Here is a 15,798-nt window from a genome sequence, read left to right as displayed (position 1 = left end):
CTCGATAATATGGTGACGTAAGAACGACTTCTGCTTTGTGGTCGATGCATCAAGAAGCTTTAGCCTTTCCATCCCTTCGGTAAAGACTCATTATTTAACTCATTAGTTGTCATTGTCCCAGAATTTCTGAGGCTGATCATCTTTATATTTTTTTAGAAAATTCCACCCTTGCCTTAAAGGTCAGAGGACAAAGATATAATTTTTTTTTTGGATAACTCTAGAACCCCTTTACAAACCACCACTGCCATTTCGAAGTGATTATATAGGAGATATACAGCAGTTCAATCGATAAATATGATGCAGAATGCGCCTTCTGCTTTTTGCATCCCGCACCTTCCGGTCTTCGTCTCTTTCCGGCGCTGTGACGTCACACAAGCCAAACATCCTGTTCATTCGACGTTGTGTGCTGTTGTTCCCATCCGTCCTTTAATTATGTCACAATGGTTTATTGTGTGGCATTTAGTTGTACAAATGGTTCAGGCAGCGGCAAGAGTTTTTTTTTTTTTGCCTTTCCAAGTAAAAAAGGAATACGTGACCAGTGGATCGGGAAAGTCAATCAACAGGGGAATAAACGTGTTCAGCTATGTGTGCCTAGCAAGCATTCCAAACTCTGTGCTGATCACTTCGAACCGGCATGTTTTGATAAACATTTAGCAGACAGCATTGGATACAGAGGTGTAGTTTGGCCGAGGCTGAAACCAGCTGCGGTGGCAACTATTTTTCCAACGGCCATCGGGACGTCCACCGCCACAAGAGAACTAAATCTCGCTGCCGTCACAGAGAAGAGGTGAGGATTTCCTTGTATATACGTATGACTCTATTATGGTTATTATGCACTGGGCAGAGGGGAAAAAAAGACCCACGCAGTACTTTTCAGTTCTGTCGTCTGTACTTTTGCCTATACGACAAGCCAACAGACACAGGCAAATACTTTTTGTGTGGCGTGTTGTAACGCAACTCGAGCGAGGGGCACACAATATAGGAATATTGCATACTATGTAAAAGCTTTCGTCCTGGCTGTGGAACAGTGGACCAGCTCTACACCCTTGGCAGGGTCCTCGAGGGTGCATGGGAGTTCGCCCAACCAGTCTACATGTGTTTTGTGGACTTGGAGAAGAGACTTGTCCCTCGGGTGGTCCTGTGGGGGGTGCTTCGGGAGTATGGGGTACAGAACCCCCTGATACAGGCTGTTCGGTCCCTGTACGACCGGAGTCAGAGTTTGGTCCGCATATCCGGCAGTAAGTCGGACTCGTTTCCGGTGAGGGTTGGACTCCGCCAAGGCTGTCCTTTGTCACCGATTCTGTTCAGAACTTTTATGGACAGAATTTCTAGGCGCAGCCGAGGCGTAGAGGGGGTCCGGTTTGGTGGCCTCAGTATTGCATCTCTGCTTTTTGCAGATGATGTGGTTCTGTGGGCTTCATCAAGCCATGACCTCCAACTCTCATTGGAGCAGTTCGCAGCCAAATGTGAAGCGGCTGGGATGAGAATCAGCACCTCCAAATCTGAGACCATGGTCCTCAGTCGGAAAAGGGTAGCGTGCCCTCTCCAGGTCAGGGATGAGATCCTGCCCCAAGTGGAGGAGTTCAAGTATCTTGGGGTCTTGTTCACGAGTGAGGGAAGAATGGAACGGGAGATCGACAGGCGGATCAGTGCAGCGTCTGCAGTGATGCGGACTTTGTATCGGTCCGTTGTGGTAAAGAAGGAGCTAAGCCGAAAGGCGAAGCTCTCGATTTACCGGTCGATCTACGTTCCTACCCTCACCTATGGTCACGAGCTGTGGGTCGTGACCGAAAGAACGAGATCCCGGATACAAGCGGCCGAAATTAGTTTCCTCTGCAGGGTCTCCGGGCTCTCCCTTAGAGATAGGGTGAGAAGCTCGGTCATCTGGGAGGATCTCAGAGTAGAGCCGTTGCTCCTTCACATCGAGAGGAGCCAGATGAGGTGGCTGGGGCATCTGATTCGGATGCCTCCCGGACGCCTCCCTGGTGAGGTGTTCCGGGCATGTCCCACCGAGAGGAGACCCCAGGGACGACCCAGGACACGCTGGAGAGACTACATCCTTCGGCTGGCCTGGGAACGCCTCGGGATCCCCCCGGAAGAGATGGATGAAGTGGCTGGGGAAAGGGAAGCCTGGGGGTCCCTGCTAAAGCTACTGCCCCCGCGACCCGACCTCGGATAAGCGGTAGAAGATGAATGGATGGATAGATGTAAAAGCTTGTGCCGTGTCACTGAAACATATATGAATATATAATAGGTATAGTCGTGCTCAAAAATATTGGCACTCCTGGGGGTGCCATTATTTCTAGCCACGACTATAAAAAGCTTTTTTTCCCCTCAACTGTCTGACCCCATGAGCATGCTTGTTACATTTTATTGTAACAAAAGTATCCTTCTCTCACTATTCTGGCATTTAGCGAAAATACATAATTTTGGTAATCCTAAAACAGGAAAGGTTTAGTCTGATTTCATGTCAGACAGTCAACAAAAAAGGTTGACTTGATACAGGTAAATAATCTTTGCAATGACATTTCTTGGGATCTAGCTAGTAGTCAGCCAAAATGTTTTGTGTATTCATATATTGGGCAAATAATTCCCATTTCAGGTTACAGAGGTGAAGAACTCCCAGGCCATGGAGTTGGAGGGCTTGAAGAGATGAGGAAAGGTGCCACTATGAAAAACATTGTGACAGACCGCCACTCTCAAATTCAAACATTTCTGTGGGAAACCCATAAGGACCTTTGCCACTGGTTTGACGTTTGGCATGTCGCAAAAGGTAGTCTTACCTCTGAGTTTGTCACTTTTATGATTGTCCATGCATGTTTCAGTTTTTCTTTTTTACATTGAAGGACTAATCACACAAAGGTATTTGATGCACTGGACTGAAAATGATTTTCTTTTCAGGAATCAAGAAGCAGCTCCTGGCCCTTTCAAAAATGGCTGGTTGCGAGGCGGTGTTGAAATGGTCGCCGTCCATCACCAATCACATTTATTGGTCAGCAGCATCAAGCAAAGGGAACACTGAGGAATGTCGGCAGAAGTGGATGTCAATCGCCAACCATGTCGTTAATGTTCACGAGGGCCATGGTGACGCATTTACAGCATGTCTGTGTGATGAACTGGTAGAGGAAAGAGAATGGCTCATAAAAGGTAAAGTGAATCAAATAAGCTTATTGAAAGATGATTCAGAGATGCTACTTCTCTTAATTCTGTCCGATGATGTGTTCCAGGGTCAAAAGCACACAAGGAACTGCTAATAATAGTAAATAGTAAGATGCTGCTCAAAGACATCGGCAACATATCGCCTATTCAACAAACATCAAGCCTTGAAGCCTACCATAAAGTAGAGCTGTACTTCGCTCCAAAGGCCTCCCATTTCTCACATAAGACAATGAAAGCAAGGTACTGTACATTAGTGGTGAAAATAAATATACAGTTCCACACAGCCACAATGTACATTGCTCATGTGTTTGAGGAGCAAATGAAATGTGCTAAATTTGTCACGACTCTAAACTTGGTTATACAGCTGTCACTATTGAATATTTTTAGAATCGATTATTGCAAAATATTTTTATCCTTCTGTTTATTTTTGCTCATAGTTGTTTGTATTTTCGGTTGCTTCTGTCAGCTTTACATTTCAATGCAAACTGAAAAAGACGGCAAGCGCGAAGGAAAGATGGGGCGCTACAGTGGCGCATCTCTTACCCAAAAGGGAAGGATGGTAAGCCAGTGGCAAAGGAGGTCAAGGTGCCAATTGCCTATGGTGAGTATGATTAGTGTTAGTTGTGTTTAATAACAATACTTGCTCCTTCAGATTTGTTCATTTTTGTTCAAGACTATGTCCAGACCCTGCTGGATGAAGTAATGCAAAATTTCCAACCTCGTATGCAGCTGGGGTTGAGATATCTCTGCCACGAAATGTTTTTGAGAAATATGACAGGGTTGACAAGATGCAGGTGGTATGTGGAAAAAAAGAATGCACCAGGTTCAACAGAGTTCCGGTTTAATTAGACTTTTGGATACTTAAATCCACAATAATTGTTGTTCTCACTCTCCCACTGAGCACGTATTCTACTAACAACACAGGATGGCAGAACTCTTCTGTTTTTCTTCCCAAGGATGTGATAGATCCATTGTGTGAATCATCTGTATGCAATGCACCTGTAGACCCTGAATGTTAAAAAAAAGAATAAAGAAAAACAAGTCAGTGAAATGCACTTTTTCCATTTTCTTATTTTCAAGCCCAGTGTTGATGCTGTAACTGTGCATAATGTTTGACTATTACAGTAATATAAAAAATACTCTGTAGGAATAAAACCTGCCTTTTTATTTAATGAACACATATGCCTAATATGCTACTGTGTCTTAATGCTGGTCATTATGGTGGTAGAGAGGCAAGTATTTTCTTTACGGTGGTACTTGGTGGAAAATAGTTAGTTTGAGAATCACTGGTCTACCTCGTCCTCTCTCTGAAAAACTTATTTACTGGGTCTTCATCACCAATTGGGCCATTTGTCTGGATGTACTCCCAGAAGCTGGTTTCCAGCACATACTGATTTAGACAGTTGGCTTCAAATCCTTCATGTTCAATGAGGCAACTCATTCCAACAGTCAACCTTTCTGCTACTGCTGACAAATCCTGGCAACAGACACTCTCCAACCCTGCTGGCTGTGGATGGCATTCTCCACAGGAACACCTGCAATGGCAATGATTTGTAATTAACATCAGACCATTAACGTGAATGTTACTTTTCACATTTCACTTCTTCCCATTGACATTGTTTTCAAGCATTTCTGCTCATGATCTCACGATAGACATCCTCCAACTTAATAATAATTTCCGTGTGCATAGCTTTGTTTTTCGTAGTTCACTAATGCTTTTTGTTAAAAATAAAACATTTACTTCAGTGCTATTTATGAAGGGATCCCAAATGGATTTTTATTGTTACTGTAACAGTGACAAGAACCAAACAAAATCAATACCTTTATTTAACCAGAAATTAAACCCCACTGAGACCACTGTCTCTTTTTCAAGAGTGTTCTCGCCGGAACAAGTAAATTATGGATTTATGGGCTGCACAAACATAACAGTCTGTATTTCCAATCCGCTTTGCGCGGTATTGTGTCGTCTCTTCTGCAGGCAGTGCCGTCACATCGAGCTAATGGCCACTCTCCTTTTCTGTTGTACAGCTGCTCGTCGTCGTCACTGTCAGGTTCTGACCTCCTGATCGGCTCAAACGTACGGTTTGAAGATGCCAAGTTCAGTTGGGTGCTCCTGTACGTCGAAAACCTCCTCCTCCTCCTATTCCAACACGTTGCTCGCCATTGCATATAGTGTGTAGTGCGCGGTGTTTGGCAATTGTAACGTCAGTTCTGGTAGCCCTTGCGGTGGATAGAGTAACCACAACCCGGTGTCTCGAGCTTCGGGTATGTTCGGGGATTGCTCAATAAGTGTAATAAAAACCTCATTTTTATCTAAACTATAGTTGACAACTTGCTGGAATGACATGCATGTATTACATAACATATAAATATGAATTTTAACTGACCCCATAACATAGTTGTCATCTGACCTTTAATATTCTTCTTGCTAATGAATGGTGTGCATCTTCCAGTGTAGTATTTGTGCTTAAGTTCATAACCTTAATTTCTGCACTTTGGAGGTTGCTGCTGATGTTGCTAAGAGTTGTTTTACGGTCTTTCTTTATACCAATAAATATTGTGGACTGGAGGTATCTGTCACCATATCAGCAACATCCAAGTGAGTGAGAACAGTCCCCATTGGGATGGCGGTTGGTTTTAGGGACTCGTTTCGCAAAAGCACCAGAAACTTGTTAGGGTCCAGCAGCTTTGAAAACAATACTGTTGACTGGACTAGAACAGTTGGGGGGAGAGCAGGAGAGTAACCACGTTCAATGATTAGTATTCTGTCTCCAATGTCTTGCTTTTCATATACTTTGCATATAGCAATGCGCTCAGTGCCAGGAAGTATGATCAGAGGACCTGGACCAATCCAACATGCATGTTGATCTGCTCGCTGCACTCACACCGCACAGTTAAAGTTTGAGACTGCTGGTCCTTTCACGCGGACTCTCCCAAGTGCTTTAATAGTCTGCAGTGCTTCTTCAATGACATTCACTTCCGCTTCTGGTGGAACTTCTTTCAACAGCAAAGCATAAGCCAGATCTAGGCCTTCTCCAAGGCACCAGTTCTTCAGTTGAGCAGTCCCCACGTGTGATGCAGTTACCGTGATCACTTGTTAAGACAAATTTAGTAGCAATTAAATTATTTTTACCTACTATGTAAATTTATTAGCATTGTTTTAGCTAATCTAATTCAGAGCTTGACTTGTATCATTTGGGACAAAAACGTTCACCCCACAGCCTCTTTAAGAGGCAAACAGCTACAAGTTTGAGATTAATGCCGCTTGTCTTCTTCTTTGCCTTTTGGCTTGGCCCGTTAGGGGTCGCCACAGCGCGTCATCCTTTTCCATGTAAGCCTATCTCCTGCATCCTCCACTCGAACACCAACTGCCATCATGTCTTCCCTCACGACATCCATCAACCTTCTCTTTGGTCTTCCTCTAGCTCTCTTGCCTGGCAGCTCAATCCACATCATCCTTCTACCAATATACTCACTATTTCTCCTCTGGATGTGTCCAAACCATCGAAGTCTACTCTTTCTAACTTTGTCTCCAAAACATCAAACCTTGGCTGTCCCTCTGATGAGCTCATTTCTAATTTTATCCAACCTGGTGACGCCAAGAGCGAACCTCAACATCTTCATTTCCGCCACCTCCAACTTTGCTTCCTGTTGTCTCTTCAGTGCCACTGTCTCTAATCCGTACATCATGGCTGGCCTCACCACTGTTTTATAAACTTCACTGCAGATCACAATGTCATCTGCAAACATCATGGTCCACGGGGATATCAGTCTAACCTCATCTGTCAGCCTATCCATCACCACTGCAAACAGGAAGTGGCTCAAGGCTGATCCCTGATGCAGTCCCACCTCAACCTTAAATTAGTCTGTCACACCTACAGCACACCTCACCGCTGTTCTGCTGCCCTCGTATATGTCCTGTATTATTCTAACATACTTCTCTGCCACTCCAGACTTCCGCATGCAGTACCACAGTTCCTCTCTGGGTACTCTGTCATAGGCTTTCTCAAGATCTACAAAGACACAATGTAGCTCCTTCTGACCTTCTCTGTACTTTTCCATCAACATCCTCAAGGCAAATATGCATCTGTGGTACTCTTTCTAGGCATGAAACATACTGTTGCTCGCAAATACTTACTTCTGTCCTGAGTCTAGCCTCCACTACTCTTTCCCATAACTTCATTGTGTGGCTCATCAACTTTATTCCTCTATAGTTCCCACAGCTCTGCACATCACCTTTGTTCTTAAAAATGGGCACCAGTACACTTTTCCTCCATTCCTCAGGCATCTTCTCACACACTAGAATTCTATTGAACAAGCTGGTCAAAAACTCCACAGCCACCTCTCCTAGATGCTTCCATACCTCCACAGGAATGTCATCAGGACCAACTGCCTTTCCATTTTTCATCCTCTTTAATGTCTTTCTAACTTCCCCCTTACTAATCATTGCCACTTCCTGGTCCACCACACTTGCCTCTTCTACTCTCCCTTCTCTCTCATTTTCCTCATTCACCAACTCCTCGAAGTATTCTTTCCATCTCGCTAGCACACTGCTGGCACCAGTCAACATATTTCCATCTCTATCCTTAATCACCCTAACCTGCTGCACATCCTTCCCATCTCTATCCCTCTGTCTGGCCAGCCTGTATAGATCCTTTTCTCCTTCTTTAGTGTCCAACCTGCCATACATGTCATCATATGCCTCTTGTTTGGCCTTTGCCACCTCTACCTTTGCCCTGTGTCGCATCTCAATCTATTCCTTTCGCCTCTCCTCTGTCCTCTCAGTGTCCCACTTCTTCTTAGCTAACCTTTTTCCTTGTATGATTTCCTGTACTGTGAGGTTCCACCACCAAGTCTCCTCTCCTTTCTGCCAGAAGATACACCAAGTACTCTTCTGCCTGCCTCTCTGATCACTTTGGCTCCAGTGGTCCAGTCTTCTGGAAGCTCCTCTCATCCACCGAGAGCCTGTCTCACCTCTTCCCGAAAAGCTGCACAACACTCGTCCTGTATCAGCCTCCATCACATGGTTCTCTGCTCTGCCTTTGTCTTCCTAATCTTCCTCCCCACCACCAGAGTCATCTTACACACCACCATCCTATGCTGTCTAGCCACACTCTCCCCTAACACTACCTTACAGTCGGTAACCTCCTTCAGATTACATCGTCTGCACAAGATGTAATCCACCTGCGTGCTTCTACCTCCGCTCTTGTAGGTCACCCTATGTTCCTGCCTCTCCTGGAAAAAAGTGTTGACTACAGCCATTTGCATCCTTTTTGCAAAGTCTACGACCATCTGTCCCTCCAAGTTCCTTTCCTGGATGCCGTACGAACCCATCACTTCTTCATCACCCCTATTTCCTTCACCAACATTTCCATTACAATCTGCACCAATCACGACTCTCTCTCTGTCTGGGATGCTCAGAACTACTTCGTCGAGCTCCTTCCAGAATTTCTCTTTCACCCCAAGGTCACATCCCACCTGTGGGGCATAGCCACTAATCACATTATACATAACACCCTCAATTACAAGTTTCAGCCTCATCACTCGATCTGATACTATTTTTACCTCCAAGACATTCTTAGCCAACTCTTCTTTTAAAATAACCCCGACTCCATTTCTCTTCCCATCTACACCATCGTAAAACAATTTAAACCCTGCCCCTAAACTTCTAGCTTTACTGCCTTTCCACCTGGTCTCCAGGACACACAATATATCAACCTTTCTCCTAATCATCATGTCAACCAACTCCTGAGATTTTCCTGTCATAGTCCCAACATTCAAAGTCCCCACATTCAGTTCGAGGCTCTGTGCTTTCCCTCTCTCTTTCTGCCGAAGAACCCGCTTTCCACCTCTTCTTCTTCTTCGACTTCAACCCACAGAGGCTGAATTTCCAACGGCGTCCTGCAGGTTGACGGCGCCCGTGGCGGACGTTGTTAACCCGGGCCACGACCGATCCGAATGGAATTCTTTGGATGAACGCTCATATTTGTTTGGCAAAGTTTTAAGCTGGAAGCCCTTCCTGACGCAACCCTCTGAATTTATCCGGGCTTGGGACCGGCCTACAGTTTGCACTGGCTTGTGCCCCCCATAGGGCTGCATTTGGTCTTCTATTAGATAGCACCAAGTCAATACAGTAATTAATGTATCCACTTTTTGTGCCATTTTTGTTTATTGGTGTGCTGTGAGATTTTTCAACTGGAAAATATGTTCCTTGGCTCCATAAAGGTTGGAAATCACTGCTCTCGTCAAATCGTGTATTCTAATCAGTCAGGTCAAACCAACATTACAACTAGAATTTACACCGATTTTATCGGGCTGATAGGTATCGGCCGGTATTTAGCATTTTATGCTGATCGGCTTTAATGTCATAATTCATAATAAAATGTAATAATTTTTTGAGCAATTAAGTACACAAGTATATACTGTAAATGAACAGGTCTTTTAAATAGACACATTCCTCCATCTTGTGATCGGTTATTGTTTTTTTAAACTCGCTGATCGGTGATCGGCCCCAAAAATCCTGATTGTGTAAAGCCTAATTACAACATGACAGAAATAACGGGTGCTAACTTATTGTAATTAAATTACTTCACCCACACCGAAACTTTAGAGCATGATTCGACAGAACGCCGATACAACCGTCAGTGCTTTAACAATAACAATTGTTATTGTAGCCAGATGTGACTGCTAGTGAACAGCCATTTTGCATAAGCTTCACCTGCCAAGTGGCAAAGGCTTGTTCAAGGCCACTTTAGTGACGGCATGAGAGAATCTTTGCGGGAGAGCTGTAAACATGTTTTTCTTATCTGTTTAGAGGGGGCCTTTTTAGTTGTATTTATTTGTTTACCTTGGAGGCAGCACGGTGAACGACTGCACATTTGCCTCACAGTTCTGAGGACTGGGGTTCAAATCCCAGCCTCGTCTGTGTGGAGTTTGCATATTCTCCCCGTGCTTGCTTGGCTTTTCTCCCGGTACTCGGGTTTCCTCCCATATCTCAGAAACATGCGTGGTAGGTTGATTGAAGACTCTAAATTGCCCGTAGGTGTGAATGTTAGTACCAATGGTTGTATATGTGTGCCCTGCGATTGGCTGGCGTCCAGTTCAGGGTGTACCCCCCACCCTCTCACCCGAAGATAGCTTGGATAGGCTCCAGCTCGCCCGCGACCCTAGTGAAGATAAGAGGTACAGGAAATGGATGGATGGATTTTCCCTGGTTGTAATGACAATGCAACATATAGTACATCTTCAATGTTTTTTTTTGTTTGTTTTTTTCAACAAAAAATGGGTGCACAGGTTAGAATTTTCTCAAATCCACTCATTTCACTTTCACTGAAACACTTGGTGATCATTGGAAACTGAGGAATACACTAACTCTGTGGTATTAAAAGGGGGAAAAAACACACACACACAAGCAAACACATTCATTCTTTGATGGTGGCTGAAATGACCACTAGTGAGATGTGCTGAGAAGTCGCGTGATGATGCTTTTGTCAAGCAATATTCTATAGAAGAAACTAGCTTTGGAAATTGTTTGATATGATGTGTGTGTTCAATTGAATGCAATATCTAGGGTGTGTAGCGTGAAAAGATGGAGTTAGAACTGAAATTATTCATATTGATTATCCATCCATCCATTTTCTGAGCCGCTTCTCCTCACTAGGGTCGCGGGAGTGCTGGAGCCTATCCCAGCTATCATCGGGCAGGAGGCAGGGTACACCCTGAACTGGTTGCCAGCCAATCGCAGGGCACACAGAAAGAAACCACATTCGCACTCACATTCACACCTACGGGTAATTTAGAGTCCCCAATTAATGCATGTTTTTGGGATGTGGGAGGAAACCGGAGTGCCCGGAGAAAACCCATACAGGCACGGGGAGAACATGCAAACTCCACACTGGCGGGGCCGGGGATTGAACCCAGGTCCTCAGAACTGTGAGGCTGACGCTCTAACCAGTCGGCCACCGTGCCGCCATATTGATTATGTTGCTGTATATACAACTTCAGTTAGGTCACCTGCAAATTGCATTCTATTAAACACACATGCTTTGTTTCAGATATTCTCATCATTGATCACATCGAATCTGGGTTATTAAATGCGTATTCTTTTCATTTTAAAGTTAATCTCTGTGTGGAATGAACATGAGAATGAATCAAATATGTTGACTGCGATTATGTGAATTAATGTTTTTTTTCTTAGTTCAGAGTCATGGATTTTCTCACACACAATGAAACAATGAAAACAAGACCATTGTCACAAAAAGCGGTGCAATTATCTGCATTGATTTGTCGGTGCAGCACAAATTAAACTAAAATAATTAACTTTGTGTTAAGTGTTAAGTAATTTAAGATGTGAACAACACTTGCAGTTGTAGTCACATGCTGCAAAGATATTTACAACCAACCATATGTCCACTTTGAGATTAGATAGTAATGTATTAGCAAGTGTCAAACACAATTTGAATGGACAAACCCTCCATTGTTCCGGCCCGTCTGGCTGTAATTAAAAGCTGTATGAAATTAATAATGGTACTTAGATGATGATTTGTTGGCATTCTAAATATACCGCTTTATCTAGGTGCGTGTATTCATGAGTGTATTATTAATTGGACCAACATTTTGTTTTTATGTGATTTCGTTATGACTCCCATCAAATATGTCTGTCTGTAAGGCAGGGGTGGGCAACTTTTTTGGCTCAGGGGGCTACATTGACTTTTAAAATTTGACAGGCGGGCCAAGCCAGGATCAGATGCTTACATATAAAAAATAAACATAACAAACAAAAAATGCATTGTAGTGTTAATACTTTGATTTACTTTTAATGGGAAGAGTGTTGTTTTGTTGATCACCTTTTTTTGCAAGTGCATCTAAGTCTGGTGTTAGTTTTGTTGTGGCCATTCTCAGAACACATTTGAGGTGTTCATCACTCAGCTGGAATCTGTAGGATGTTTTGTTGGTGTTCATCATACTAAAAGTCTGTTCACACGTATGTAGAGTCAAACACCACCAGCATCCTCTGTGCCATCTTCTGGATTTTGAAAATGTCTGCGCTTCATGAAGTATAAAACTCATCCAGTTTGAGAGTTGAAGACAGTATCACATTGGAGATCAATTATTTCAATCTGCAGCTCCCGTGGCGCTGTTTCAGGGTCTTGTGTGACTGAATCTTGGATGGAAGTTTGTCCGATAAAGGTGTTTTGCTGAGCCTGCAAGCTTGATTTTAACCGCTGAGCCGTAGCCATCAGTTCCCGCGTTAATTGGCTGTTAGCATAATCACCATGCTTGCTGACGAATGTTATATTCTTCTAAAACTGCAATGGTTTCTCAACAAATTAGACATACAGCCTTTGACTGGACTTCAATGAAAAAGTATTTAGTAGTCCATTTTATATTAAACACTCGGCACTCAATGTCGACTTTTCTTTTCTTTGGCCCACTCTTGGTTGAGGAAGGGTTCAGAGCAGTAGCAGAGTAAAAACAGAACAGCCAAAGTCAAGTCAATGTATCACTGTACCTACTGCGCTACCTGGTGGAACCACTGGGCATTACAGGAGAACCTGGTGGAACCACTGGGCATTACAGGACAACCTGGTGGAACCACTGGGCATTGGGCGATTCTGTACCAATCTTTGGTGGGCCGGATTGAAATGATCAATGTGCCGGATGTGGCCCGCGGGCCACAGTTTGCCCACCACTGCTGTAAGGGAATGTAAAAGTGGGAAGCCTAAATTAGCTGTATTTCTTTTGGTCCATCGAAATTTACAGCCTTTATGAATATTACATTGGTTTTGTGTTTTCAGGGCTTATTCTGCGAGTAAAAATCTTCAGATTTCAGTCAGTCAAAGAGGTTGGAATTTTGTTCTGTCACTCTCCCTGTTTTCTAGTTTTTCCTTTCAAAATCTTTTGATGACCTGCCTCTCCCAACAGTCTTACTGATCTTGTCTATGCCCCAACTATCTGTTCGGCTACATCGCCAAGATGCTGTAATTTCCTTTGCCCGGCTTGATGTTTATTGTGAGGCTAAAATTGAAAATGGCCTGTAATGGAGCGAGACCCGCAACCCCGGGACCAATTCACAATCTAAATGACTTGCTCCTTTTCAATGGCATCGACTGGAGAGCTCTTTGTGCAGCCTCGTACCTAATCAACCTCTGGTGTGACCCCCAGCTCTCAGGGGCTGCTGTCGGATTAATGATAAAATCATTGGTTCAAACAATTATTCGCCCTGAAATGGCTGGCCATTTTATTCTGAAAATTAAAGAATGAGATTTTTTTTTTTTGTGCTGTGTTGTAGCAGCTCCACTTATGGATGAACTCTGCCCCCCAAACTCTTGGATTTCAAATTAAAGAGTGATTTCGCTTTACCTATTTTCTCTCCTCTCTCTCCTTATTATGTTGTTGCAAATTACCTCCTGGCTGTCACAGTAGCAAGGCCTCAGCAATGTGCCTGTCTGCTTATTTTCCATCACAGTATATAGTATGTCTACTTATTCAGGATTAGTATCTCGTAGCCAGTCAGTTTCTCTGTTTGTTAAATCAGTATTTAATGTCACGTTTTATAGTTCAATTAAAATCAATTAACCTTTTTGATTAAAGAGAAGATACATTTTCAACAGCGACACGGTGGATGACTGGTTAGAGCGTCAGCCTCACAGTTCTGAAGACCCGGGTTCAATCCCCGGCCCCGCCTGTGTGGAGTTTACATGTTCTCCCCGTGCCTGCGTGGGTTTTCTCCGGGCACTCCGGTTTCCTCCCACATCCCAAAAACATGCATTAATTGGAGACTCTAAATTGCCTGTAGGCATGACTGTGAGTGCGAATGGTTGTTTATTACTATGTGCCCTGCGATTGGCTGGCAACCAGTTCAGGGTGTACCCCGCCTCCTGCCCGATGGCAGCTGGAATAGGCTCCAGCACGCCCGCGACCCTAGTGAGGAGAAGCGGCTCAGTAAATGGATGGACATTTTCAACACGTCTGAGGCATTCCACAATAGAAGCATTTCTGCACCTTTCTTTTCCAACCACTTTTTTCTTACGCACTTACTAATATTGAATCAAATTGCAGTGGAACTTGGATACAACAGACTATTATTTGATATGATTTGGGATTTGGGATTTCTAAATAATAGAAAACGCTTGAAAATGTTGGAAAGGTTTCAGATTGTATCCAAAATGACTGCTTACTTAACTTACCTGCAAGTGTGCTTGGTCATGGTGACATTGTTGACGTACAGTACTCATCATAGGCGAGTCGCTTTCATGAGCCGGAGCGAATTTGGTGCTTCCTAGTTCCGAATCCATTGCCAAAGGCGAAACGCTTGACAAAAACAAAAAAAGTTACTGTTCCAAAAACAGTATGTTCCAGACTCAAAGAGACTTGTTTGTATTCTTCAGAGTGAAACTATGCCGTGCTCTTTCTCTGCGCTGTGAGTCTATGTACAATAGTCAATAGATATATCCATCAAAACATGGCCGCCATGTCAATGCCCCACATTCAACTTGGCCGCCAAGTAAGCATGGGAGGCACGTCTAGTCATATTGTATATATGTGACCCGGAAATGCGTCACTCCCATTCTCTGCCTGCATTGCACCACAGCGGCCAATTCTGGAACTAACAGACTTTGTTAAAAGCAGTTTAAGTGACATTCATCCATCCATATTCTGTACTGCTTATCCTCACTGGGGTCGTGGGCGTGCTGGAACCTATCCCAGCTATCACCTACGGGCAATTTAGAGTCTTCAACTAACCTACCATGCATTATTTTGGGAATGTGGGAGCAGTGTTGCCACAGTTACCTTGAAAACGTAACTTAGTTACTTTACTGATTACTTGATGTCAAAAGTAACTATGTTAGAAAAAGTAACTTTTTAGTTACTTTCCGCAGCTGCCAAGTGGCAGGAATATCACTTATCCACAGTACAATAAAGCATTAGCTTCACTGTACCCATTGGTAATGTACGCCACACAAGTTAGTTACATCAACATGAACCAATAACTTAAATATTAGTGTAGTTGAAGCCACATTAAATCAGCAACTTTGTGCAGACTTGACATAACACAGTACAGTAAGTACCTAAACGCAAACAAGCAGACCATTCTCAGTACACTTCTCTAAAGACTCTTAACTGATAGATAGTTGGATGCCGATTGTGGTCCATGAAGGCAACTGTGTGTGTGTGTGTGTGTGTGTGTGTGTATGTGTGTGCATCTGCGTGCGTTTGTGGGTGCATGTACGTAAACTTGAAAATGAGTGGCGATTTGATATTGGGGGCATACAAACACACACACACACCATTGCTCCCACCATCATTTTAATGCAAAGAGTGCGGAAAGGTGACAAGATTATGCAGCTGTTTCACTAGCAAAGCTGTGGGTGATTGACGGAGGGTGGGGGTTACTTATGTGACGTCAGCCGTGTAACGCGTCAAACCAGCTCACAGTCCTGACTACAATGAAGTTGAAAGCTCTCACTCTTCATTGTAAATATTACTTTAGTATAGTATTTAAGTCCCTCGGTGAGACGGTCCTTAACCATGACCAATTTATGAACGCCCAGTTCGGTATGACCCACAATATATTGTGCGCTCTCGTACAGTGCACACACTTTTTTGCTCGCTCTGCTTGCTTCGCTTCTGTTTACA

General features: G+C 43.7%; 2 protein-coding genes across 4 annotated transcripts; one reads left to right on the top strand and one right to left on the bottom strand.

Moving 5' to 3' along the window:
- Positions 1-341: 341 nt before the first annotated feature.
- LOC133481025 (uncharacterized) lies at positions 342-4,210 on the top strand. 3 transcript variants are annotated; one of them, XR_009789430.1, is made up of 6 exons: positions 342-787; positions 2,603-2,773; positions 2,902-3,147; positions 3,228-3,399; positions 3,626-3,760; positions 3,833-4,210. XR_009789430.1 is itself a non-coding variant. In XM_061779890.1 (4 exons), the coding sequence occupies exons 1-4, from the start codon at positions 2,653-2,655 to the stop codon at positions 3,720-3,722; spliced, it is 636 nt and encodes a 211-aa protein (XP_061635874.1). In that variant the 5' UTR covers positions 2,301-2,652; the 3' UTR covers positions 3,723-4,210. The 3 variants fall into 3 exon arrangements, 1 of the variants encoding a protein (XP_061635874.1); XR_009789429.1 differs by lacking the exon at positions 342-787 and having other exon boundaries at positions 2,301-2,773; XM_061779890.1 differs by lacking the exon at positions 342-787 and having other exon boundaries at positions 2,301-2,773; positions 3,626-4,210.
- LOC133481026 (uncharacterized) lies at positions 4,043-14,902 on the bottom strand. The gene is made up of 3 exons (XM_061779891.1): positions 14,349-14,902; positions 4,455-4,694; positions 4,043-4,167 (listed from the first exon to the last, which is right to left on the bottom strand). The coding sequence occupies exons 1-3, from the start codon at positions 14,366-14,368 to the stop codon at positions 4,140-4,142; spliced, it is 288 nt and encodes a 95-aa protein (XP_061635875.1). The 5' UTR covers positions 14,369-14,902; the 3' UTR covers positions 4,043-4,139.
- Positions 14,903-15,798: the final 896 nt, after the last annotated feature.

Source organism: Phyllopteryx taeniolatus, chromosome 7 (genome assembly GCF_024500385.1).
Source record: "Phyllopteryx taeniolatus isolate TA_2022b chromosome 7, UOR_Ptae_1.2, whole genome shotgun sequence".
NCBI lineage: Eukaryota > Metazoa > Chordata > Actinopteri > Syngnathiformes > Syngnathidae > Phyllopteryx > Phyllopteryx taeniolatus.
Note: the sequence above shows the minus strand (reverse complement) of the source record. Positions and strands in the feature narration are given on the sequence as shown.

Coding starts and splice junctions, on each gene's coding strand:
- LOC133481025 (XM_061779890.1), top strand. CDS start 2,653: ATGAGGAAAGGTGCCACTATGAAAAACATTGTGACAGACCGCCACTCT. Junction 2,774..2,901: donor CGTTTGGCATGTCGCAAAAG/GTAGTCTTACCT, acceptor TTTTCTTTTCAG/GAATCAAGAAGCAGCTCCTG. Junction 3,148..3,227: donor AAGAGAATGGCTCATAAAAG/GTAAAGTGAATC, acceptor GATGTGTTCCAG/GGTCAAAAGCACACAAGGAA.
- LOC133481026 (XM_061779891.1), bottom strand. CDS start 14,368: ATGACCAAGCACACTTGCAG. Junction 4,695..14,348: donor ATGACCAAGCACACTTGCAG/GTAAGTTAAGTA, acceptor TTGCCATTGCAG/GTGTTCCTGTGGAGAATGCC. Junction 4,168..4,454: donor TTTTTCAGAGAGAGGACGAG/GTAGACCAGTGA, acceptor TTTAACATTCAG/GGTCTACAGGTGCATTGCAT.